Source organism: Bacillus rossius, chromosome 5 (assembly GCF_032445375.1).
Source record: "Bacillus rossius redtenbacheri isolate Brsri chromosome 5, Brsri_v3, whole genome shotgun sequence".
NCBI lineage: Eukaryota > Metazoa > Arthropoda > Insecta > Phasmatodea > Bacillidae > Bacillus > Bacillus rossius.
In genome coordinates this window covers 17,160,298-17,185,346 of record NC_086333.1, presented here as the reverse complement: position 1 = coordinate 17,185,346, position 25,049 = coordinate 17,160,298, and the positions used below count along the sequence as shown (strand labels likewise).

The window sequence follows — 25,049 nt, the reverse complement described above, 5'->3', positions numbered from 1 at the left end:
TAAGTTTCGTAGTCGTTTAGTCCTTTAGCCTCATAGTTTCGTAACCTTGGTTTCCTTGTCGCCTCGAAGCTTTGCAGACTTTTTGTTTAATAGATTGTAGCTTTGTAGCCAAGAAGCATTTAGCCTTGTAGTCTTGTAGCCTTTTGCTATTTAGCTTCCCAGTCTCGTAGTTCATAGTCTCTTAGTATTACAGGTAGTTGGAGCCTCATAGACCCAAAGTATCGTAGTCCATTTGCCTTGCAGTCCTTTTGCCTTGTAGTCCTTTTGTCCTGTAGTCTTGTAGACTCGTAGCCTCGTATTCTGATAGTCTTGTAGATTTGTAGCCAAGTAGCTCGTGGTCTCTTAGTCTTGTAGGTAGTTAGAGCCTCATAGACCCGAGGTCTGAAAGTTCTTTAGTCCTGTAGTCTTGTAGCCTCGTAGTCTCGTAGTCTGATAGTCTTGTAACTTTGTAGCCAAGTAGTCTTGTGTCGAAATGTTTTTTTTTTTTTGTAAAATTTAAGTCTTAAGACAGCTGGAGCGATGACTGTTGGAGCAAATGACTTTTGGAACCATATATTAATATAGCCAATGCCTTTTGGAGACAATGCCTGTTGGAACTAAAGACATTTTAAGCCAATGACTTTTGCAGCTAAAACTGTTTGAGCCAATAATATTTGGAGACAAAGACTGTTGGAATCAATGACTGCTATAGCCAAATACTGTTATAGCCAAAGTCTCTTGGAGCCAAAGACTGTTGGAGCCGATAACGTTTGGAACTAATAACGTTTGGAGACAATGACAATGGAGCAAAATATTTTTCAAGCCGATTTGGAAGCCAAAGTATGTTGGATATAAAAAGAGTTGGAATTATTGTAGCATAAACTAAAAAGACCAATTGCATCCTCTTGAGTAGAATGTTTGTAAAAATTTCCATCTTTTTCGTTAAATAAACATTGTCAATCCTGATTTAGTGTATTCTACTGATGAGAAAGTATGCCTTTAGCGAGATCGTATAACTGTGACAAGATCTAATCTCTATGACGAGATCGTATCTCTCTACGAGATTGTATAACTGTGACCAGATTGTATTCTTGCAATGAGATTGTATCCCTCTATGAGATCTTTTCCTACCATGTTGAATTTTAGTACCAATGTAGTTACTTTTCGTTAAATGTGCTACCTTTTTTCCAAAAAAATAATGTTCATTGTGTGTACTGTATATTCAATGCATGTCCTGAGTGTGTATTGCGTGTTCGTTTCGTTTTCGTTGCATATCCTGTGTGGGTACTGTTTTTCTAGGGTGTACAAATTGTTAATTGCATGTACTGTGTGCATAAGATGTGTCCCGTGTATGTAATGTGTCTCCAAGACATATCATGTGTGTGTAACGTGTGTCCATTGCATGTCTATTGCGTGTACTGTATGTGTAACGTTTGTAAGTGTATGTACAGTGTGTACTTTGCATGTCCTGTGTGTGTAATGTGTGGCCATTGCGTGTCTTTTGTGTGTATTGTGTGTCCATTGTGTGTTATGTGCGTGAATTACGTGTCTTTGCGTGTTCATTGTGTGTCCAGTATGTGTATAGAATGTTTTTTGCGTGTTAATTGCGTTTCCTGTGTGAGTTTTTATATCCATTGCGTGTCCTGTGTGTCTTTTTCTTTTGTTGATTCTGATTTTATGTTTGCCACCTTTTCGTTGAGTTTGCTATCGAATGTACTTTCTTTTCGTTGATTGTGCTTTCGAATAAATATGTGACCTTAATTTTTTGAATATGTAACAATAAGTCTGTAGTTGGGACAGGTTTGATCTAGTGGTTCGATGATGCCTCGAATAAACGCCTGACATTAAACATGACCAGTTTAGATTTTTGGTAGAGTATCGACGAAAATGTACTCTTGGTTTGAAAACCACATGTTTTTTGAACAGGAACTGTTCAAAATTTTCGCTGCGTATCGTCGAAATGTAATTCTTGGTTACTGACTGTATATGTTTAATCACCTACTGGATGTGCCTGGCTAATAAATGGATGTGACTAGTCTCCTACTGAGCCTGTGTTCCTGATCATTGAGTAGACGTGTCTGGCTTCCATCAAGTGATGGCTGATCACAGACTGGATGTGTCTGACCACTGACAGGAGGGGTCTAGCCAACAATTGCGTGTGTCTTGTTGATCGACTGATGAGTAGAATGCCCTGAAAACACATGTCCAGTTATTTTTAAGGTGCGCTTAACCTTCTAAGAAGCCTTTAGAAAACTAGAAACATGTTTAATATGCTTCCGTTTTGTACTTGTTGATATTACATAATAAGATTTTTATTTGTAATTTTTATTGTTTTATTTCTTTGACTTGTCATTTTAATTTAATTTTAATAAATTATAATTCTTGCATTTATTAATGATATAAGCAACGACATTAATTGATCGAATCAATCTGAATATTAATAAAAATTTTTTGGATGTATCATGGGTTTTACCTGAATTTCTAGTTAAAAAAATTACTAAGGCGTCAAGACAGCCGATATGAACCGCCATATTGGGTTTTGATGTCACGGTGGCCATCTTGGATTACCTTAAACTTGACCTCCATATTTGCCCAAAATTCGCCAAAATTAACTAAATTTTCAAGTTTTTTTGGAAAAAGAATCTGTTGAATATCTCAAAAAATTTGAAAAATAATTTTTTTATTCTCTATTTCGATGGGAAAATTCCCATTTTTTTTAAAAAAAAAAATCCATTTTATTCCTCGAAAATTCAAAAAAATTAGGAATTCGATAAACTTCAAAATAATTTTGTCATAGAAAGAACACAAATGCCTTAAAACGGCTTAAGAAACGCCATAAGCCGCCTTGACCTTAAAATTCAAATTCTTTAAATTCTACCAAAAATTCCGAAAAAAAAATAATAAAAATTGCTTTTTCAAATGTTTAGTTACCTAATATATTTCGGTCCTTGTTTCGATTCCCGGCGAGAATAAACATGTAATTTATTGATAAACTAAAAAAAAATTATTAATAAAAAATAAAAAGTGATGAAATTTTTTTATCACACCCGCCATCTTTTATTTAGACGTAACTGTTGCTATTTTTGTTACAGCCGCCATTTGAAAATCCGTAATTTATATGCTAGAAAATCGGGAAAATCGGGAAAATAAAAAAATTTATTATTAATAAAATTTTAATAAAATATATTTTAAAACACTGTTTAACATATAGTTACAATGGCAATCTTGGATTCTAAAATCGTTGCATATTTCGTTACACCCGCCATCTTGGACGTGTATGAAATAATCGTTGCACGTTTCGTTACGGACACCATCTTGGATTCTAGTTCGTTGCACTTTTCTATATGCCAGTCCTCTTGAAAATCCGTAATTGTTATCAGATTTTAATGAAAAAAAAAATAAAAAAAATATTATTTTACGAAATTGCAATAAAATATTATTTATAAAATGCACTTACATCCTCGGTTTGAACCCGGTTGGGGACAATAATAAAAAATGGCGACAGAGCCTATCTCCACGGAAGCCACCAGCAGACTGACTTCTCACCACTTTTGCCAAGGTATATAAAGTATATAACCAGATAGTATGACATCATGTCCACCATTTTGTTATCGTCTGCAGGAGTTTACCAACTTGTTCTCGTCTGCTAGAGTGCGCTTATATTTTTTTTAAAGTGGCGCCCCATCTTGAAATATGGACGCCATATTGGAAATCTGTATTTATTTAGCTATAAATTATGGAAAAATTCATTTGATTCGATTAGTTACTGTCCGTGGTTCGAGCCTTGGTCAATGCAAAAAAAAGTAATTTAATTAAAAATACAACAAAAGTGACAGGTTCATGAAATAAAACACAGCAAGTTCTTTCACAATATAAATGTTATTACATCAATTATTATTCACTACAACATGAATAAAAACAAACACATAACAAATATTTCTTGATTAATACAGTTTTATTAGAGTACGAAATAATTCCTTTACATATACTGACATGTCTTTTCAGAGCAGTTCCAAATGACAGTAGAATACCACATTTTTCACACAGAGATGATTTTTTGATTTCAGTGAAAGTAAAGTTCTATATTTCATGATACCTTGCTGGTTTTATGCATACAAATGTCTTGCAACAGTATATTAAGTTTGTTCCTGACGAATGTGCAACCAGTCTGTCACAATTCCCGATGTGTCTTTTTAATATTCCGTAGTGTATAAACTCGCTACAACAATAGTTGCATTTATATTTATTACGTTCAGAGATATTATTATAACAATTGTGTATTACATATTAATTTGAAATTTTTGATTTTGTCACAGTTTGCACAGTTAGGTGATGGAACACCGTCAGAAGCCGCTTCCTTTATCGATGTCACTGGCACTGTTGGCAACCATTGTAACACCGCTGGAATGTTAACTTCGGCAGTCTTAGGGCCTGCTCTGCAGAAGATATTGCACGCGTCGAAATCTCCTGCTGTGCTGGGAGAATAGATGTAACTGTTGACGTTGTTGTCATCAGGCTCTGCACTGTTGATATTTTGATGGTTTTCTCTGAGTGCTTCTAATAATTGCCGTCAATATTTTAATGATATTCTGCAAATGCTTCTGCTTATTTCTGAGGAATAAATCTCTGCACGTAAATTTTTTTAACTTAATGAGTCACACAATTGTATTTTCAGTTACATTTAAAATTTTCATTTCTGCTAACCAAATTATCACTTAAAGTATTTTTATCAGGTGGAACTCAAACTTAATTATCATAACTCAGTTCAATAATATGTGATAAGTTGGTTGAGATACCCTATAATGCAATACGAACTTCCTTCTCGTTGATGTATAGCGAAGCCCTCCTTCTCTTGCGATCGTTAGTGAGCATACCTCATTTCAAATTAAATAAATTAATATTTTTTTACCTCAACACAACACGTGGCGTCATTTGTTGGCAAGAATCAGTACTTGCATCAAGTTATTTTGAATGAGATAAATTAACTCTCGCCGCTGAATGGAGCCAAAGACAATAAGAGCCATGTAGCCTCTTAGCAAGTTAAAGCCTTTTAGTCTCGTAGTCCTGTAGTCTCATTGCTTCGTAGCCTCCTAGTCTAATAGCTAAATAGCAGCTAGGTCTCAGAAATACTTTTGGCGCTATTGACATTTGGAGCCAAAGACTCTTGGTGCCTATGACTGTTAGAGTCAATGAATTTTGGAGTCAAACGACTGCTGTAGCCAATTACTGTTGAGCTAATGCCTGTTGGCGTCTAAGACTGTTGGATATAATGAATTTTGGAGCCAAAGGCTGTTGGAGACAAATACTTCTGGAGCCAATGACTGTTGGAGCCAATGACCGTTGGAACCAATGATCGATGGAGCCAATGACGATGATAGCCAATGACTGTTGAATGACTTATATCCTATCGTAAAATTGACGAACGCATCCTAAATATTTGTCTCTTTTCCGTTATATGCGCGTAGACAAGACTTTAGTATCTTATCCGACTGATGGGACAGATTCATTCTGATGAGATTGTATTTTACCAAGTTTAATTTTCGTCAAAATATACGTCCTTTTCGTTAAATGTTTTTACCCTTTTTTATGACTGTGCTTCTGTATGTGCTTCCAAATATGCTTTATTTTTTTCGAATTGCTTCTGGTCAAGTTCGATCAAAAAATGAAAAATAAATGAGTTGGAGCCAAATATAGATGGAGCAGTTGGAGCATTTAGAGAAAATGGACCACTTGGACAAATTTGAACAATTTGAGCTTTGGAGCAATTGGAGCAGTTTGAGGTTTTGCAGTATTTGTAGCACTTAAGAGCTGTTGTAGCAATTAGAGATTTGGAGTTTTTGGAGCATTGGAGCTCTGGGAGCAACTGGAGCTTTAGAGCTCTTACAGCACTTGTAACATTGGTGCAGTGGGAGCCTACCGTATATTGGCGAGATAGTATTGATATGATGAGATCGTGTCACACCACATCAAATTTTCGTCCATATGTTTTTCTTTTTTAATGCAATTTCTTTTTTAATAATGAGCTTTCTTTTTAGAAACCACGTCCTTTCTATCGATGAATGAGCATAGAAAAGTCTGTACTCATGACATGATTGACCTCATGGTTCGGAGACGACTGGTTTATCGGCGTGACATTGAACATGGCCTGTTTAAAATGTTGGTCGCACATCGGTGAATAAAACCTCATGGTTCGGAAATGCTTGGCCTATGCGTATGATTTTGTACATGAACTGTTTAAAATGATCGTTGAGTATCTGCGAACAAATACCTCTTGACTAATGATTGGATGTGTTTGACCACCTACTGGATGCGTCTGGCTATCAACTAGATATGACTTGCCACCTAATGGACGTACGTTCCTGAACGCTGAGTAGACATTCCTGGCTAGCGACTGGGCACGTGTTGCCACCTACTGGACGTGCCTGACCACCAAATACATGCCTGGCCACCAACTGGTCGTGCCTTGATGCTGACTGAACAAACCGAGCTGATAACTGGTCACGTCGGCAACAAACTGAATACACCTGGACGCCGATTACGTGTCTGTCTACTGAATATAAAGGCTTATCGAGCAACTGGATACGTCTTTTCACATAATGGATGTGATTTTATGGCCATTGAATATAAATTCATGGCCACCGACTGGGTTTGTCTGAAAACTAACTGTTCGTGTTAGTCTGACCTCAATCTGGAAGTGTCTAACTACCAACTGGACGTGTCTAGCCAACCATTTGAATATGGCTGTACGCTAAATACATGCCTGACCAATGAATATACATGCCTGGCCACCGACTAGATGTGCCTGACCGCCTATTACGTGCAGTGGCACACCCGGGGGGGGGGGGGTGATTAACCCCCTCCGAAAATGTGAAGAAAAAATCTAGAATGGAAAAAGTAAAAACATTCCCAGTCCCAGCAAAATAGGTACGATGATCTATGGGCAGCGCTCAATCTACCAAACTTTGTGAGATGTTTTTATGTCAGTGTATACATTATGGTGTTAGTATTACATTTGTAGTCTGCTACCGTGAATTACTTTAATTTTTTTACAAATTATATTGTGTTATATAAACACTAAAAATTGTTTGTGCGCTACGTTTATATCAATTTTTGCATAATTTTGGACTGTATTTCTGCAGTTTTAACTAGACATTATATGCGTGAATTTTATACTCTATGTTTTTACTCATAGAGTGAACCTAATTAGTGTATATGAATGCAGTAAAAAGCCAACCATCATTGTCAGTGATTTAAGTTGCACAGAATGTGGACTTTAATGCATGCTATGATTCTCATGGTATTAAAATAATACTGATTTTGAGCGGACGAGACCCTGGGTTTGATAAAGGTATCATTGTTTGATTCTTGTCTAAAACCAAATTTAGTACCGTACTAAAAATTATCCTTTTTCTACCAGCAGTATATTCAATAATTAGATACAAAAACTTCTTAATTAGCACCAATTTTCACCTAGAAATCCAAATTTTCCCGGGAGAGGAGACCCCCGGACCCTCCTATTTATTTTTTAAACCGGTGTTTCTTCATAAAAAAACAAACTTCAAACACCCCCACCCCCCAAAAAAAAAAATTCCTGGGTGTGCCTCTGATTACGTGCCTGGTTAAAGGGATTGGTGCAGGACAAAAAACAGTCATTCGCCAGAATTTGTTGGAAATGAGCTTAAGTGTTTCATAAATGCTTGTTTATTACTACTGTAAGGCCAGCCAGCACGTATATAAGCTAGCGGGTTAGATTTGGCGAGTTAGTGGCGAGAGAGCTTCTGTGGGTGGAGGTTGTCGAAGGTCGCAGCTCTGAGGCCTGCCATCTGGCGGGAATCTTTCGAAGGTCTTCCACAATATCGCCTTTCTCTCTCTCTCTCTCTCCAACACGGACGGAAAGAGAACCGCGATAACCAGCTATTATCTTCGCTTCCCATCTCGCCCTATCCTTCATTCTCGGATCAGGTAGCCGCCCTTCCCCGCGTAGACTTTCGTGTTACTCCAGGAAACCAAGACTTAAAAATGCACAAACCTGTGAAAAATTTGTCCAAAGCTGAATTTTTGTACTGTGGTAGAGTTGACTATGCTTAATAACATACAGAAAGTTTACCGCTGTAGACTTTGTACGTTATCACCGAAAATTTGCATTTAAGTCCTAGGTGACAGCAACTTGCATCAGTCCATTAAAATGCTACCCATTTATACAGTTTTTAATTTTGACTGTCCGTAAACTTACCAAAATAATCTAGAAACTGTAATACACCCATTAATGTTAGAAAATAAATAAATTTTTAATATTTAAGATATGATATAAAGCGATTAATTCACGACATATATTTTTTTATCTTTGCCACCCAGATAAAAATACGATTTACACCGATTTGAAGAGCCCAATGCGAAAAAATGTCTAATGTTTTTTAATTATACTTTTAGCTTTAAGATAGTATATTTATAAAGAGTCTAGCATAATTATTTGCCTCATTAAAGCTGCCCGAGCGTTGCAGTGTACTGCGGCCGTACTGATCTTTCACGTCCGGCGGGCTTTGAAACACGCTGCGTACTGCGACACTCAATAAACTTAGTCTTATTTAGGGATTACTTAAAATATATTTAATGCATATGATATGGTGTATTCATGTTACATCTATTGAGATATACATTATCTTTTTTCTTATATGAATGATTTTTGATACAATAAAATTAACAATAAACAATTTCTGCTTGGAACTTGTAAATCAAAATTCTAGAGGACCTCTGGTTTTATATATATGTGTGTTCGTATTTTGTTACAAAAATTTTATTATTCAAAATGATTTTAATACCAAAAAATATAATTATTTTTTATTTCTAATACACTATATTATTTTCGATCAGAACTATGCAAAATTTTAATGTAGCCTATATTATAATATATATATATATATATTTCATTGTATAAAATTAGTTTACTACGTAACAATTGAAGAAAACCATACACCGTAAATGTACTTATTGAGTTTTGTCACTTTTATAACATAATTCATATATTATTTTTTTCCAGAAAATAAATAAAACATAAGTAGTGTTGTAAAATGTATTGATAGAATTACATATTTAGTATTTTTTTTCTGTTAATTCATTGTAGTGCTGCGCCTAGCTTACTTCGTTGAATTGCTAGTGGCAAAGAGCGGTGGTGGATGTTTTTGCAAGAGTTTGACCGTATTTTATGACCCTAGCTGTGAGAGGTTGTTTGTCCCAGAAATCCTAACGGTCAAGGAAAATAGCCTTTCTCTGTAGTCACGTACGGGTCTGCTACTCGCGCAATATCGTCAGTTTATCACAACTTTCTGGGAAGTTCTATTGTTGTTATTTATTAATAATTTAGAAATTAAAGAGTTTATCATACTAACACTTTTACCTAAGCAAATCGCATCCTGGAAGATTTTTATCTACGTTTGCAGCAAAAATCACTTGTAGTTAGGAAACTTTTATTCTTTCAGAGTAAAATTCAGTCTGGAATTACCATACATTAAAAACCTTAGTTTTCTGGAGCAAAAAACGTCCCAGCACGAGCGACTTTAACACTGCTGCACACACACTACGCAGCATGAAATACATCAGTGGTCAGACTATTGTACCAGACACTCAAAATATACACATTTAAACCTTTAAAAAAACACACACACACAGACAATATTTATGAAGTGATTTTGACGCTACGCTCAACATATTTAATTTATGTAACATTTAGTCAAATTTCTATAAAAAATTATATTTTTTTCTTACCTTTTATGATTAAAATTACCAATTTAATAATATGACGTTTAAACTTTGAGGTGTTTATCACAATTACCATGTAGGGCATTCTTTTATATTACATTGGTGTCATAATGAGAACCGACTTAAAAAAGTATTAAAGTTATTAAGTTTACGAAACATTTTTGTGGATCATTGTAGAAATTATCATTAAGGACTCAACTGCTCATTATTGGTGTGATCACAAGGTTTCATCGGTAAACGTTTGACGTGTTACTAAGAAATGTTCATTCTACTACTGTACAAAATTTTTGCTTTGGGATAATTTTCCATGTATTAAAAATTTTTGTTTCTTAACAGCGAAATTCGTCCCGACCCGAGCCTACTTCGACAACCTCGCAGTAGTATACACTACGCGCTCGGATCGCTTTAGTGGTCAGACTAATTGTATGAGACACTTAAAAAATATACCAATTTAAAGATGAATAAATATGCAACAACGTTTACTTCAAGCGATTTCCACGTTGGGCTCTTTAAGTTTATGTAAGATGTATTTATATTTCCTTAAAATTGAATGAAAGTTAATTCGTTAACTTTAAAGATTTAAAAGGTCTATTTTATAGAAACATGTTTAAACTTTGTGCTTTTTATCACTATCCTCAGATAGGGCAATGTTTCTAGATTATTTTTGGTTCCATACTGACGGTCTACTCCATAAACTGCATTAGCAATATCCATTATTGTGGATCGTTTCAAAAAATTGTCATTTTGTACTTAACTGCTCGTTTTTGGTGTGACGCAGGGGCGGAACAACTAAATTTCCAAAGGGGGGGAGGAATATACGTTTTTATAAAGAATCATCGATCCTCCCTATTGAAGCGTGGGGGTCCGGGGGTCCTCCCCCTAGAAAATTTGTATTTCAAGGTGGAAAATGGTGCTATTTAAGCAGTTTTATTATCTAAAAATTGATTACACAGCACTTTATTTGCCCCCGTTTGCCCCCACTTCAATGTTTCAGAGGGGGGGGGACAAAATACCCTTGCCCCCCCCCCCTTGTTGTTGCGCCCCTGGTGTGACGCACAAGGTTTGCGGCTGTACTTAAACTTTTGACGTGTTACTAAGAAATGTTCATTCTACTACTGTACAAATTTTCGGCTTTGGGATAATTTTACATGTATTAAAAACCTTTGTTTCTTCACAGCGAAATTCGTCCCGACCCGAGCCTACTTCAGCAACCTCGCAGTAGTATACACTATGCGGCTCGGATCGCTTTAGTGGTCAGACACATTGTACCAGGCTCTCAACAAATAAACTAATTTAAAATTTAAGAACTAAATCGTGATCGTAAAATGGTCGCCATGGTGATTTGCGAATTTATGGAGAAATAAAAGCAGTTAAAATCTTATGTAGTTTCCAAGAGACATTATTACATCACCAATCATCTAAACAGGTTTAAAAGTTTTAAACATATTCAGTAACTGGTCAGTTTTTTCAAATGTGTTAGTATTAACAATCTGGACCATATCTAGTCGGTGAGGTCTGTTTTGTTACAGACTATCTGTATTCTGGTATTTGGATTTTGAAGCTACAAGCTACTTAATGATTCGCTTTCAATGTCTATTAAAATATACCTAATGCTAATTGCAGGAATATTTCTACTCGATTTCAAAATTATAATTCCTGAACATTTGTAACGGACACATTTCAATGTAACACTTAGTGATTTTCGAGTTGTGTTGAGGTTTCACATGCCACTTCGTGTATACCTGCTCTGGTAACAATGAGTCATCACAACCGGTGCCGTCTGTACGAGCGTCTTCACAAGTTATCCTGAAATATGTTCTTAAATATTAATTAAAGTGAATTCTTAAAATCCTACACACCTTATCTTAAGTGTCGTAAATGAATCGTTATATTTTGTAAATCCATATAATATAGTAGCCAACATGGCGCGAAGCGATGGACGCGATACGAATAATATTTTTTTTTTACCAACCACTACATCAGTAAATATTTGTGGTTTCCATTCGCTATGAATTCAAGCATGTAACATTTGTACTGCTTCTTCAATTCGGCCACAGTTAAATGGGAGGCTCTGAATCACTGAAAACTCCTCAACAAAATCAACGATGAATCACAGGCATTACAACAAACAGTTGTCACAAGTCAAGTAGCCAATGAGCAGGTGACATTTTTCGAGTCCGTAGAGGATTGTTGAGACTATCCTACAGGTCATTGGCAACGCGCCCTTACGCGCATGGTTAATACCCCGCATGAGTAGAGTGTAAATGCGTAAGCATGAGACACATCTAGGTCCTCATCTAACCGCGCACACTTAGATTTAACTCAGGATAGGGTGAAAAATGTTTACTAATTTTGCAGTCCTAACAGTCACCAACGAAACGCCAGCAAAATAAATAAATAAGCTCACGAATATTGTTCGTGAATGAAGGCGAAGCTGATACTTTGGAAACGTTACCAGCAGATATTAAATAATGTTTAACTATTATTTACGTAGCTTACTTCTTAAAACTGCATTCATGTAAACTGATTTTGTGTGAGACTATGTTGAGTGTTTTCTGCTACACTTAGTTTTCTGAAAAAAGTCTATTGTGGCTTAAAAAACTTGTTAACATTGATGCCTCTCATAAAAAAATTCAAACGTAATTATACGTATACATGTTGAGTATAGTTTATGAATGGTTCACGCATTGCTGTAAAAAAAACATGTTTACAATTTTACACATCTTTTTGTTGTCGCATCGCGTCCATCGCATTGTACATACGCAACTCTGAAAAATAAATGTATGGCAAAAAAAGCTATAATAAAATAATATCTTACCTTTCTTTATTCTTTTTTCTAAGCGCTCTAATGGCTTTCGATAGTTTTGTTCTTTTGTGTACTCTGCTTCTTCGGCATTTTATTCCTGAATAAATCTCACGCTTACAACAAAAAACATCTAGCTAAATCACTGTGCTCAATAATAACAGAGAATAACCATTCAATTATACGCCGAGCTAGACCAAACACGTTCTCTTATCTACTGAAAATGAATACGTTGACCTTCATATCAGTTTCACGCGAAATCCCGTCTCCCCTTCGTAAACAGCAGACAGCTGTGGCAGGGTGGGAACGGGCTGCAACAAGTTCGGGAAACTGTCGCAAGGTGTCACTACTGTCCAGCGCGCTCCATAATTTCTCGTATCCGAGCTTGCACGCGGCTCAAACATCTACAGCTACGTTTTTACTTTAGGTCCGACTGCAATAAGCTAAAGACTAAAATAAAGTCAATCATTCAGCCGACAGATATGTAGGCGTTTGAATTACAAATGAAAACGCGAATGTTATTAAATTCGCAAATGAATATCACGCAATTTCGTAGCAGCTCATTTATTAAAATTTAAATTGTAAATACGTTAAATTAATAATGATTATAGATAAAATAATGGTCACAGTCATATCTCCCGTGTCTGAAAATTTATCTGCGAAAGTTTTACCACTGAATTCTTTATAGTTTTTTAATAAAGCTTGAATTAAAAAAATTCCCGAAAGTCAGCAATAACTTAATTAAAATAAAAAAATAAAAAAATAAATTTTACACCAGAATGGTTCAAATCTTCTCTAGAAGCTGAATCATTCACAAATATATTGTTTTTTATAATACGATGCTGGTGCACCAATCCCCTTAACCAACTGTTTTATATAACTGACTCGAAAACATAATTATGTAAAGGCATGCAAAGGACATGCTTTGCCTTCTAAGAATACTGTAATCGAGAAACGTTGGTAATTTACTTTTTTGTATTTGCAGAATTTATGCAATAAACTTAATGTTTTTAAATAAATTGGTGTTGCTTTATTTCTTAAACCGGTCACTTTTGTGGTATTTTTAATAAAATTACTTTTTTTGCATTGACTGAGGGTCGAACCGAGAACATATATCGTTCAATCAATCACTATTTTAATTTATGTTTTTTTTTGTGATGAATTTTGGCATTTTTCAGAATTTCGAGGTCAATAATTACAAATTTCTAAGATATCGTCCAAATGTCAAGATGGTGGATACTGTGAAAGATAATTGTCTGTTAATAAATAGTACCTAAGAATTAAACTAATGTGATGGCAACACATTCTAGTAGATGACATGTGTACTACGTGACACTAATGCTCCCAGTAAAAAGTATTAAAAACAAGTTAGCGGTGATGTCCTCTAGGAGGTATTGTGTGTTAACTAGCACTCCTGGTAGTGAGTACTGAAAACAAGATTGTGGATCCAAGATGGTCACTGTGGTCAAGGTCAAATGTCAAATGTCAAGGTCAAATGTAAAAATTCAATGCCAAGGCCAAAATACAAGGTTAAATGTCAAAGGTTAAGGCCAAAGCTGAGGGTCAAAAACAAAAGTCAAGGTCCAAAGTCAAGGTGAAATGTCATATGTCAAAGGGTAAGGTCAAGGCCAAATGTCAAAACCAGGTCAAGGCCAATGTCAAAGGTAAAGTTCAAGGTAAGGTCAAAGGTTTACATCAAAGGTCAAGGTCAACATTAAAGGTCAAGGTCTAATGTCTAGTGGACAAAATTAAACTAACATGGTGGTAGCACACTCTAGAAGACGAAAACAATATGGTGACCTCCAGCAGATTAAAATAAGTTGGCAGACATGACGTTATATACCTAGGCATTAGTGGTGAGAGGTCAGCTTGCCGGCAGCTTCCGTGGAGGATGGAACTCTTGTATTTTTTTGCATACGCCGGGTTCGAACTTAAAATGTAAGTACGTGTTTTTAACAGTATTTTATTTATTTTTGATTAATTAATATTTTATTGAAATTTAAAATTTTTCCCCATTAATATCTGATAATAATTACAGATTTTCAAGATGGTGGCCGTGATGTCATAATCAAAGACAGCAAAGTGTTTTTATATGAATTTTTATTTTTCATAATGTATCGGTGTTTTTAAAAAAATATTTTATTAAAATTTGTTTTATTAAATATTTTCATGATTCAATGAATGTTCCCTGATTTTCTAGCTTAATAAATACTTATTTTAAAGATGGCGGCCGTAACAAAAGTTCCAATATTAGGAATTGAGGCATTTGATTACTAGATGGCGGAAAGTTCTAGAAAACAAAATTGCCGAAAGTTCAAGAAAACAAAAGGGCGGATCAAAATGGCCGACTTGGTCAATGTTCAAAGTCATTCAAGAGGGCTGTCGTGACGTCACAATCCCAGATTCCGGACACCGGCACCGTCTCCTCAAACCTGAAGCCTGGGCCAGCAGTTCCTTTTCTATACTACTTACTATAATAAAAATATTGGAAACAAAATGTTTCAGGCATCTTTAACAATTAATAAAATATGGTTGTTTTCATTTTTATATTTAACAATGTTGTTGAAGTTGATCGTTTTGAAAATATGGGCTACTTCATTAACATTTTACGATTTCTCTATTCTGAAAGTGTAGACTCCTACCAAACAATACATTAAATTTTTTCAAATATTTGCGATGACAATTATGGTAAACTATTATTTGTATTTAAATAATGTCTCAATTTTAAAATTTATTTTTGATTTGGTTCGATTAAAAAAGTTTAACTCTGTAAATGCTTAGTTAGATTTTTTACCTATCCATACAAACTTCTCAGGTTGGAACAATAGTACATTTTCGAGAATTAACTTCAATTGTACAAGCGGCCGGATTAACGTCATCCTAGAAGAGTATCAAGTAAAATCTAATAGATATATTTATAAATTAAAATTATTTATAATTTAATTTATTATAATCGTGAACAGTAGCTTTATTAAAAAGTTAATTTATTAAAAGTGATGTTTAGCGATTATCTAAATCTGAGTGTCTGGGCAGCAAGCATGTACGTTACCACCTTGGCCGCTGCGTCTTGGCCAGAGTGGAACTACTAGTAAATAAACTGTGCTTTAACCTCCAAACATTTTTTCCTCGGATTGGCTGGCCAGTGCGCCTTATTATTTTAAGGGGATAACACTCTAAAGGTATATTACTAATACAGTGGTTCTCATCCCGAAGTGAATTTCCCAAGTGGTGCCCTTCCTTTGTAAGTCAGTGAGAACAAAATCTTTGGTTTACAATTGTTGAAAAAATTGTTATTATTTTTTTTTCCAAAATGTTGATCCCATTTTAAGATTTGGATTTTTCTTCAAGTGGATAACCATATTTTTAAATGTTTTGTTGGTTGAATGTATGTTGTTGCAAATGAATTTTTGTCCAGCTGATCTAGTGGCTTCACGGCGGGAGCTCAGTGTGCAGAAGAGAGCGTTTCTGCGCAGGTCTGACGAGCGAGGTCTCTCCAGGAAGCACGTCATCGAGTCCGTTAAGGCGTCGCTGGCGAGACTGCAGCTCAGCTACATCGACGTGGTGATCATCCACAAGGCTGACCCCATGTGTCCCATGGAAGGTGAGCTCCAGGCTCTGGCCCTCTGGGGACTCATGGTTTAGTTTGTTAGCAATGTTTTACTTAGCAATTATTTAGTCTGTTCGACAGTTTGGTATTGTAGTTTGTAAGATAATATACTGGAGTTTAGAATGGCCAGGATACGGCATGCTGTGACTTAGGTGAAGTCACTTTTTACCTCGCCATTGCCATGTTGTATACGCCCAAAACATTGCGGAAATGGTGCTTGACGACGTCTAATGATGGCCAACAAGTATGAATTAAAATCTCCGTCGTTAAAAACAGTCCCTTAAAAAAAGTAATTTGAAACTGATTTCACGCTGCAAACACTACACTTCAGCCAAAGTTTTAGGCGTTTAACCAATGCGGTGCAACAATCAGCTGGAGGGAAAAACGGCTTCACGAAGTTAGCATGCAATCATTCAGACGTGACCACCCCCTGTATAATGTGCAGAACATCAATGAAACCACCTACTACAATACAAAACCTTATGTACCATAATTAACCATCATTAATATGTATTTTAAATTTTAAAACGTATATGATATTGAAATATGTTACATTGAGTGCCGTAATTACTACAGTATATAGAGGTAAATATTAATTAATTTATGTAGTCCATCGTGATCCTACATGATTTAAACACAATAGAAGTAGTTTGGAAATGACCAGCCATCATCTTGGATTTTTAAGGAAAATTCCCATTCCCCCACCACCCCAAATGACTTAGAAATACATACAAAGACTAAAAATTTCCCTATTATAAGAGATAAATTCCCGTTTTGAAGAAAAAAACACGTAGAAGTCTTGAAAAGTACTAATTGGCCTCGTGAATCATTACAGATGTAAATAACTCAAACTGGGGAGTGACATTAAGTTGTGCCCCAAGGGAACCACACATGACATAGAAACACACAACTTAGAACTGTCATAAATTAGTAACCTCGAAAAAATTCACGTAACTTATAACTGTCATAAGTTAGAACGGTCATAACTTAGGAACACGTAACTTAGAAACACACAACGCAGAACCACAGAACTTAGAAACGTCGTAACATAAAAAGTCATAACTTAGGACTATCACAACTTAGAAACACTCATTTTAGAACTTTCATATCTTAGAAACACGAAACTTATAAACAAGCAACGCAAAAACACACAACTTAGAAACGTCTTAATGTAGAAAGACATAACTTAGAACTATCACAACTTATAAACACACAACTTAGAACTGTCATTACTTATAAACACGTAACTTAGAAACACGCAACGCAGAAGCACAGAACTTAGAAACGTCGTAACGTAAAATGTCATAACTTAGAACTATCACAACTTAGAACTGTCATTACTTAGAAACACACAACGCCGAACCACATAACTTAGAACTATCACAACCAAGGGCGCCCATATGATAATTTGAAGGGGGGGGGGGGGGGCAGACTTAGGGGTATGAAGTATTTTTAATATTTTGGAAGACTTAACTGCGGCTTGTTACAGCCATAAAATAGTTCCAATTCTGACCCTGTTAAAATTTTTTGTCCTGTTACTAAAATAATAGACCACAGTACTCATTCACCATAAAAAAATCTTTATTGGCTACTTTATTAATTAAATATTAACTATTTTTTGAAACAAATGAATTTTTAGAAACATAAATGCAGGAATACAGTCCTTATACTTTTGCAGCGTCTCGGGTACACGGATATCAAGAATACAGTCCTTCAACTAATTGCTCTCTTTACCCCTAAATAAATGTCGCGTACAAATTAAATTAAAATAATAATAAAGTTTAAAACGTGTTAATCAAAAGATTCAAATTTGGGAGAGAAACGATTTGAGTATGTTATCACAGTCAGAAAACAGTTGTTTTTAAATGTAACTCCTGAACTACGCTTATAATTACAGTCAAAAATTGTTTCACAATTAAATGAATATTACTATGTTTCGATATGAATCATAATTGCTTATCATTTAAAATTAGCACAGATGGATTCAGTAGTCGAGGACTATAAGTTTATTTAGTGATAGTAAAGCGCAGAAAAAATTAGTTTATTATTAAACTAGAAAATTTAACCAAACAGTATTTAGATGTTAAGGAATTAAGTGACACCAAAACCAATGAAAATAATCGAAAATTTCTAAATGCTGACATAACTCATATATCAGCTTTCCACAGAAGAGTTTAGTTCTGCGCAATTAATCCACACAAAACAACTGGACATACTATGTCGACGCGTATTTTAAGAATATAAGAAGATCCACATCGCAGTATAATTTTTTTTTCGTGTCGTGTGGTGCGGGCCCCACTTTTGTGGTGCGGGCCCATAGGCTACAGCCTAGATAGCCTGCGCGTAAATACGGCACTGATAAACCCTTAAATAACATGTTCAGTACTTAACTTCAGAATTAAGAGTACATTAGAACCTCGATTTTACGGTGCCCGGACTGAACGAAGCCGCGATTTTACGAATACATTTTTTTCAGGAACCATCTAAAATTCGGAAAATTTGACACCAAAATATATTTTTAAAAAAATTTAAAAAACACTATGAAAACATGTAAAAATATTAATTTTTAATGCACAGCGTATTCATATTTTAAAGCTAATACAACAGCCATTTACCGTTAGTGAATATTGTATAAGTTATTGCGGCATCAAACTCAAAATCGAAAAGAAATAATGTATTAGGTACACTTTATTTGTCGCAAAGTTCGAAATTTCTTAGATTGAAAAATTATGCCAAGGCTGTAAAAATATTTATTTTACCGCAAATGAACTATACTCAACATTCCTTACCCATTCCAACATTTCCAGCTCGTGAGCATAGCAACTGAGCTTGAAACCTTGTGAAGCGTGAGAGAAAGAAACGATATTGAGTAGCTACTTCCTCTCCTTTCCGCTAATATCCAGCAACCCACGCCATTAGGCATTATCTTGACATGTGTCGCATTAATTACCTTCGCTGCATCGGTTTCCCAGTAAAAAACGCTCAAAAATTGTATAAGTGACGCAGCAAGTAGACGTGACGAGCGGATTTTCAACTAATTTTTTTTTTTTAACTTACTATACAAACAAATAATTCCCTATGGCTATCACAAATTCAAGGGCTTCTCGCACTAAAATGTACTGTGTTTTTAATGAATGTCTGTCGTTAAAGAGAAGCGTTTTTCTTCACCAAATAAGCCTATGATTAGAGACCGTAAAAATTCGCGGATTCCTTTCGAGACAGGCTGGAATCCAAACTCGTTTAGCTTAATGCTGCGTCAGTGATTGGACCGCAATTTACCTGAAGGACTCTGAGCCAATGGCAAACACTCAACAAAAGAAGTATCGAATCATAAGAATCGCAGTAAACAGTTTCCCCGAGTCGGTAGCCAATGACCAGGTGATAGTTGCCAGAGTACATAGGAGAATCGTTTAGTCTATCCTAGTGGTCATTGAAACCGCGAATTTTTCCAGTCCCTACCTATGATCACTTTTATGAAACAGTACAGGTGTACACTGAACTGTGTGCTTGTTCTCCTCGATTATGTTACCAAAAGTGCGTTCATTAATATTTTTCAAGTTGATCTGTTAAAGATTAACTGATAAATATGATAAGGTGAAGTCCATTAAAATGCAAGGCAGGGAATTCTTCCAGCTCATCAACCCGACCCTGGAAAGTCTCGTCTGTGTTCAGTCGTCTCTGGCAAGGAGTGGACAAGTTTGCAAACTCAAATATAAATTTATGTTAGTAACACGCGTCTTACGAAAAGGAAAGATATCCAAGAAAGGCATGTCGGACAACCTACTGTCACCACACAAAAGTTAACATGATGCAATGCGTGGTGCAACTGTGTTTAGTCGCTGTGATGTCGCTTTTATATCACTCGTGCAATGAAGCAAGTTGTGGGATGTTAAAAAAAATAAGGGGAACGCAGGGGAGGGCAGAGGGCAGACAGCAGTAATTGTTTTCACTATTTAATATGATATATATTCCGTTCAATAAATTATAACATGTATCTTCACGGGGTGGGGTGTTTAAAATTTTATGAAGATAACGATTTTACGAATGCAATCCAAGCGACTGTGAGCGTACGTAAAATCGAGATTCCAGTGTAAATTGCTTCCGAGTCTACTGAAGGTAGCGGAATCCTTATCCCTTTAACACTTTTGAAGGGAAAAAGTGGTTTTCCTCTAAATTAAAAATTCCAACATAAATTTTACGTTGTAGACTTTTCTGAACAATAATTCTTACTTGAGTAACTTTAAAGGTGTTAGCTTACCTTAAAAATTGTGAATATTCTGAGCGGATGTGACGAATGAGGAAAACTAAGAAACACACATAATAACAATGGTTTTTATCTTTACACTTTTCACTTATTTATTTACACTTAAGTTATTTATACTGACTGAATACACTAAACTAAATCTAGACCAGATGCATAAAACTGTAGGTAGACCTAAAGACTATTGAAAAATCTCTGTTTTGAGATGTTATTTGTGAACATACACATTATTATGACGAAAAAGTAGCAAAACATTTCGCCGTCTACAAGCACATGTCAACTGTCGCGTCGTCTAACTCTGACTGGTCTAAATCTGTTGTGTTGTGTTATCGCGTGAGCTTGGGTAGGAATACGAAGGGGAATGACTCGCCACGGGCGTTGCGCTTGAACAGCGTTTTCTCCCTGTACACAACACCTTATATCGCAGCAGCAGAAACTAATGCTTGAACTAACATAAAAAATGAAGTAGACATGTAAAAAACGATATACAATAATATCTTCGTGTTGAACCACTTCTACATAATACCGAATTTAAATAATTTTCTTTAAAGTAAAACACCTGACTACACTATATATATTTTTCCTTCCCTGAAAGCTAGGGGGGGGCCACGGCCCCCCCCCCCCCCCGCAACCGGGTATGGGCGCCCTTGATCACAACTTATAACAGGCATTTCTTAGAAGATTCTATCTTGTGTGTTTCTAAGTTAAGTGTTTCTAAGTTGTGTATTTCTAAGTTGTGACAGAACCCCTTGCCCCAACACACGGTATAGCACGGTACTCATTGGACAGAAATCCGGGGGAGCCAGCCCTTGTACAGTCCTGGTACAGTCTTGCATTGTCCTGGTTCAGCCTTGGTTATAATATGGATCAAATTTGTTTCAAACGTTTTGTTAACACTGGTTGAACTTATGTTCATCCTTGGTTCAGTCCTTCTTCACTATGTTATAACTCTAGTTAGGCCATAGTTCAGCTTTAATTAGCTCTGGTTTAAACATGGTTTAGTCTTAGTTCACTACACATTCTGCCCGGGTTCAATGTTAAATCAGCCTTGGTTCAGTACTGGTACAGTATAAGTTCAGCCCTATTCACTGCTTGTTAAGTTATGGTTCAACCTGGTTCAGTATTAGTTCTGCCCATGTTAAGTTCTAGTTAAGCTCTAGTTCAGTCTTGTTCATTACTTTTTGAGTTCAGTTCAGCTCTGGTAAATTTTGGGTTCAGTCGATAAAATCTGCTTCACCTTTATGACTCAACCCGAGTTCATCCCTTCTTACCTATATTTTTATTCAGCCTTGGTTTATTTATCTATCAGTACTAATTAGATCCTGTTTCAGAACTTATTCTGTTCTAAACTTTGTTCATCCCTCGATAAATTCTGTTTTGAGGTTTCGTTTAGTACTGGTTCAGCACATTTTTTAATACCTTTTTCATTTTTGTTTAAGTTTTGGCTCAGCTTTGGATGAATTATTTTTCCGCCCTAATTCACCACTGGTTTATTCCTGTGTCAGCCTTTTTCATAATGGTTTAGTCTGGTTCAATAATGGCGAAACTCTAGAACTTTACTAGTTCAATCTTGTTTACTCTTGTTCAGCTTTGCGTCAGTCCTTGTTCAGCATTGTTTAAAACTGGTTCATTTATGGTTCAGCTCTTTTTTTAGCCTCGGTTCAGTTCCTGTTCGGGTGTGGTTTAGTTTCAGTTAACCAATGGTTATTGCACTTTTTAAGTCCTCATTCATATATGGTTTAGTTATGGTACATCTCAGGTTCCATCCTGATACAAACATAGTTAAGCCGGTTTATAGTCGTGTTTCAACCCTGGCATAGCACTGGTTCAGACCTTCATTGGCCCTTCATAGGCTCAGATTCAGCCCTTGTTAAATCCTTGTAAAACACTTCATTCTCTAGTGGTTCAGAACCAGTACAGTCCTTGTTATGCTTTTGTACTACCCTGGTTAAGATCTGGTTCAGCTTTGTCTACACTTGTTCAGCTCTGGCTATGCCTTGTACAGTCCTCATTAAGCCAGGTTTTACCATTGTTTCATCCATGGTTGAGGCTTTATGACTTGATGTTTAGCCCTCGTTTAGGCTTGATTAAGCTCTGGTTCAGTCCAGATTCAGTACTTGTTCAGCCTTGGTCCTGTTCTTGTTCAGGCTTGTGCAGCCCTGGTTTATACGACCTTCAGTCCTGATTTATCTCAGATTCACCTGTGTTCATTAGTTTTTCAGTTCTGTTCAGCCCTAGTTAAGTCCTGGAACAGCCCTGCTTCGTTTCTAGTTTTGCACATTTATACTCCTGGCTCAGGTTTGGTTTAAATATTACTCATCCCTGGTTCTGATTAAGCTCTGGTAACACAAGTTCAGCCATGGTTCAGTTCAGGTTAAAACTTTATTTATTCCTGGTTATGTTCAGTCCTAGCTATCCCTGTTTTAAAACTTTTAAATCACTGGTTCAGCTCTGGTAAAGACATGGTCACCCGCTCTGCTTCAGATTTATATCACTGTTTAATAATGTCTGAGACCTGGTTCTGACTGGGTTGAGTTTTTTGAAGCTTTGGTTTATCCCTTGTTCAGCTGTGGTTCTTTCTTCATTGGTCCTTTTTCAAATGTGGTTTAACCAAGTGTTTTTTCCCTAATGATTTTTTTAGATGATTCTGGTTCTGCTTTTGTGTGAAGCTATTTTAGATTTGGTCAGTTCTGGATCAGCCTGGTGAGTTTTGTTAGAACCCTTTTTGGGCCCTGCCAACCTTGTATCAGCATTGTTATGCCTTGGTTCATTTAAAATTATATACAAAGTCATTAAAGTTTCAGAGCTTTTCTGCTGTGGTTTGGACCTAGTTTAATCCATGTTCTGCAATTTTAAGCCTTAGAAATTTCTGGTTAAATGCTTATTGATACCTCGTTCATTCCTGGCTAATCTCTGATCCAACACTTGTCCAGTAGTTCTGGTTCAACTCTGATACAGCCATACTTTAATCGTTCAGTTGTGGATCATCCCTGCTTCATATTGTGTTCAGCCCTGTTTCAACCTTGGTTTAATTCTATAACAACCATATTTTATCCTTATTCAGCTCTTTATAAGCCTCGGTTTTTCCTCACTCAGCTCTGGTATTAGCCCTGTTTTAGTCGAATGTATTATGGGTTGAGTCCTATTTTAGATTTGGTTCTGCCCTGATTACTTCTTTTTCAGCTTTGGTTTGACATTATTTGAGTACAGGATAAGTTGTGGTTCGGTCATGATTTAGTGATGTTCAGCTCTGGTTAAAATTGTTTCAGCCCTGGCTTAGCTGTGGTTCAGCACTGGTTAAATCCTGGTTTAGTCCTGCTTTAGTAAGTTTGAACCCTATTTCAGCTCCGATTTAAATTTGTCATATGTTGCTCAGCACTAGTTCAGCCTTGGTTCAACCATGGTTTAGTCCTGGTAGAGCACCAGTTCAGCCCAGCTAAGCCTTGTTCGGCCTTGTTTAGCCCTGGTTAAATCTTAGTTCAGTCTGGGTTGATTTTTTGTTCAGCCCTGGTTCAGAACTGTTTATGATTTGGTTCATTTTGCCCAACTATGGTTCAGCTATGGTTCAGTCCTAATTAAATCTTCGTTTAGCTATGGTTCAGCACTTTCTACATCTTGTTTGATCTTGCTTAACTTTGTTTCAGTACTAGTTCAGGCCTGATTCAGTTCTGGTTAAGAATGGTAGAGCAATAATTTTGCCCTGTTTCAGCTTCTAGGGCTTGTTTACCTGTTTCAGACATTTTTCAGTCCTGGTTCAACTTTATCTTAGCCTTGGTTAAGCTCTAGTTTTGCCTTGGTTCATGTCTGATTCATTTTTGTTTCAGCCCTTTTTCAGTCCTGATTTAGTTTATTTTAACCATGCTTCAGAATTGTTAAGCCCAATGTATTCCTGGTTCTATCCTTTTACATATCTGGTTCAGCCTTGGTCAGCTCTGTTTCATCTCAAAGCACGATCTTCGCCTTTCCAGGTCTCTGCTTCGCACCGCAGACAACTGCACAGTGACGCTGCATGCATCCTTATAGCGGCAGACCTCCTGACAGTTGCGATGGTTCCTAGTTTATTTGTTTTCTTAGTAAGATCGTATCTCACTTTGCAAAAAATTATCTCTGTGTTCGAATTTTTCCTTCTTAGTAATCAAGATTGTGGAAATATCTAGATCACAATCCAAGCAAAGTTCTTGATGTATTTCTTAATTTACTGAACAGCAAACTAGCCCAACTACTAAATTTTTATAAATAATATTTTAAGTGAAATAATTTTCATAAATACTAATTACTCCCAATTATAAGACATGTTTTATTTTGTAAAATTCTAAAAAAAAATATTTTCTTAAGCTTAAATTATATTTTTTTTAAATTTTAGTTCATGATTGAGTATTGTCTTACTAAACTATGCAGTAGTGCCCAGATTTGTTATATTTCATCAAACAGTTTTGAACATCTAAAAAAAAAGTTTTTTTTTAAACACAGATAAATAATTTTAAAAAATCTAAATAATTAGCGCAGGGGATAAAAACTATTTTGTGTGTTTAAAGAATGATTTATTAAAGTCGTGATGAAGAGTTTTGCTAAAACTGCTTATTTATGTATATCATATTTAACCTTAAAAAATGGAATATACATATTCTAGTTGTATGTATATT

At 35.8% G+C, this 25,049-nt stretch overlaps 1 protein-coding gene across 1 annotated transcript in view; it reads left to right on the top strand.

The window, feature by feature from the left end:
* LOC134531619 (voltage-gated potassium channel subunit beta-2) overlaps positions 1-25,049 on the top strand; it is a 331,150-nt gene that overhangs the window by 261,084 nt on the left and 45,017 nt on the right. The window contains exon 4 of the mRNA XM_063367375.1: positions 16,012-16,139. Within this exon, the coding sequence (XP_063223445.1) occupies positions 16,012-16,139 (128 nt within the window). The remainder of the gene's footprint in view (positions 1-16,011; positions 16,140-25,049) is intronic.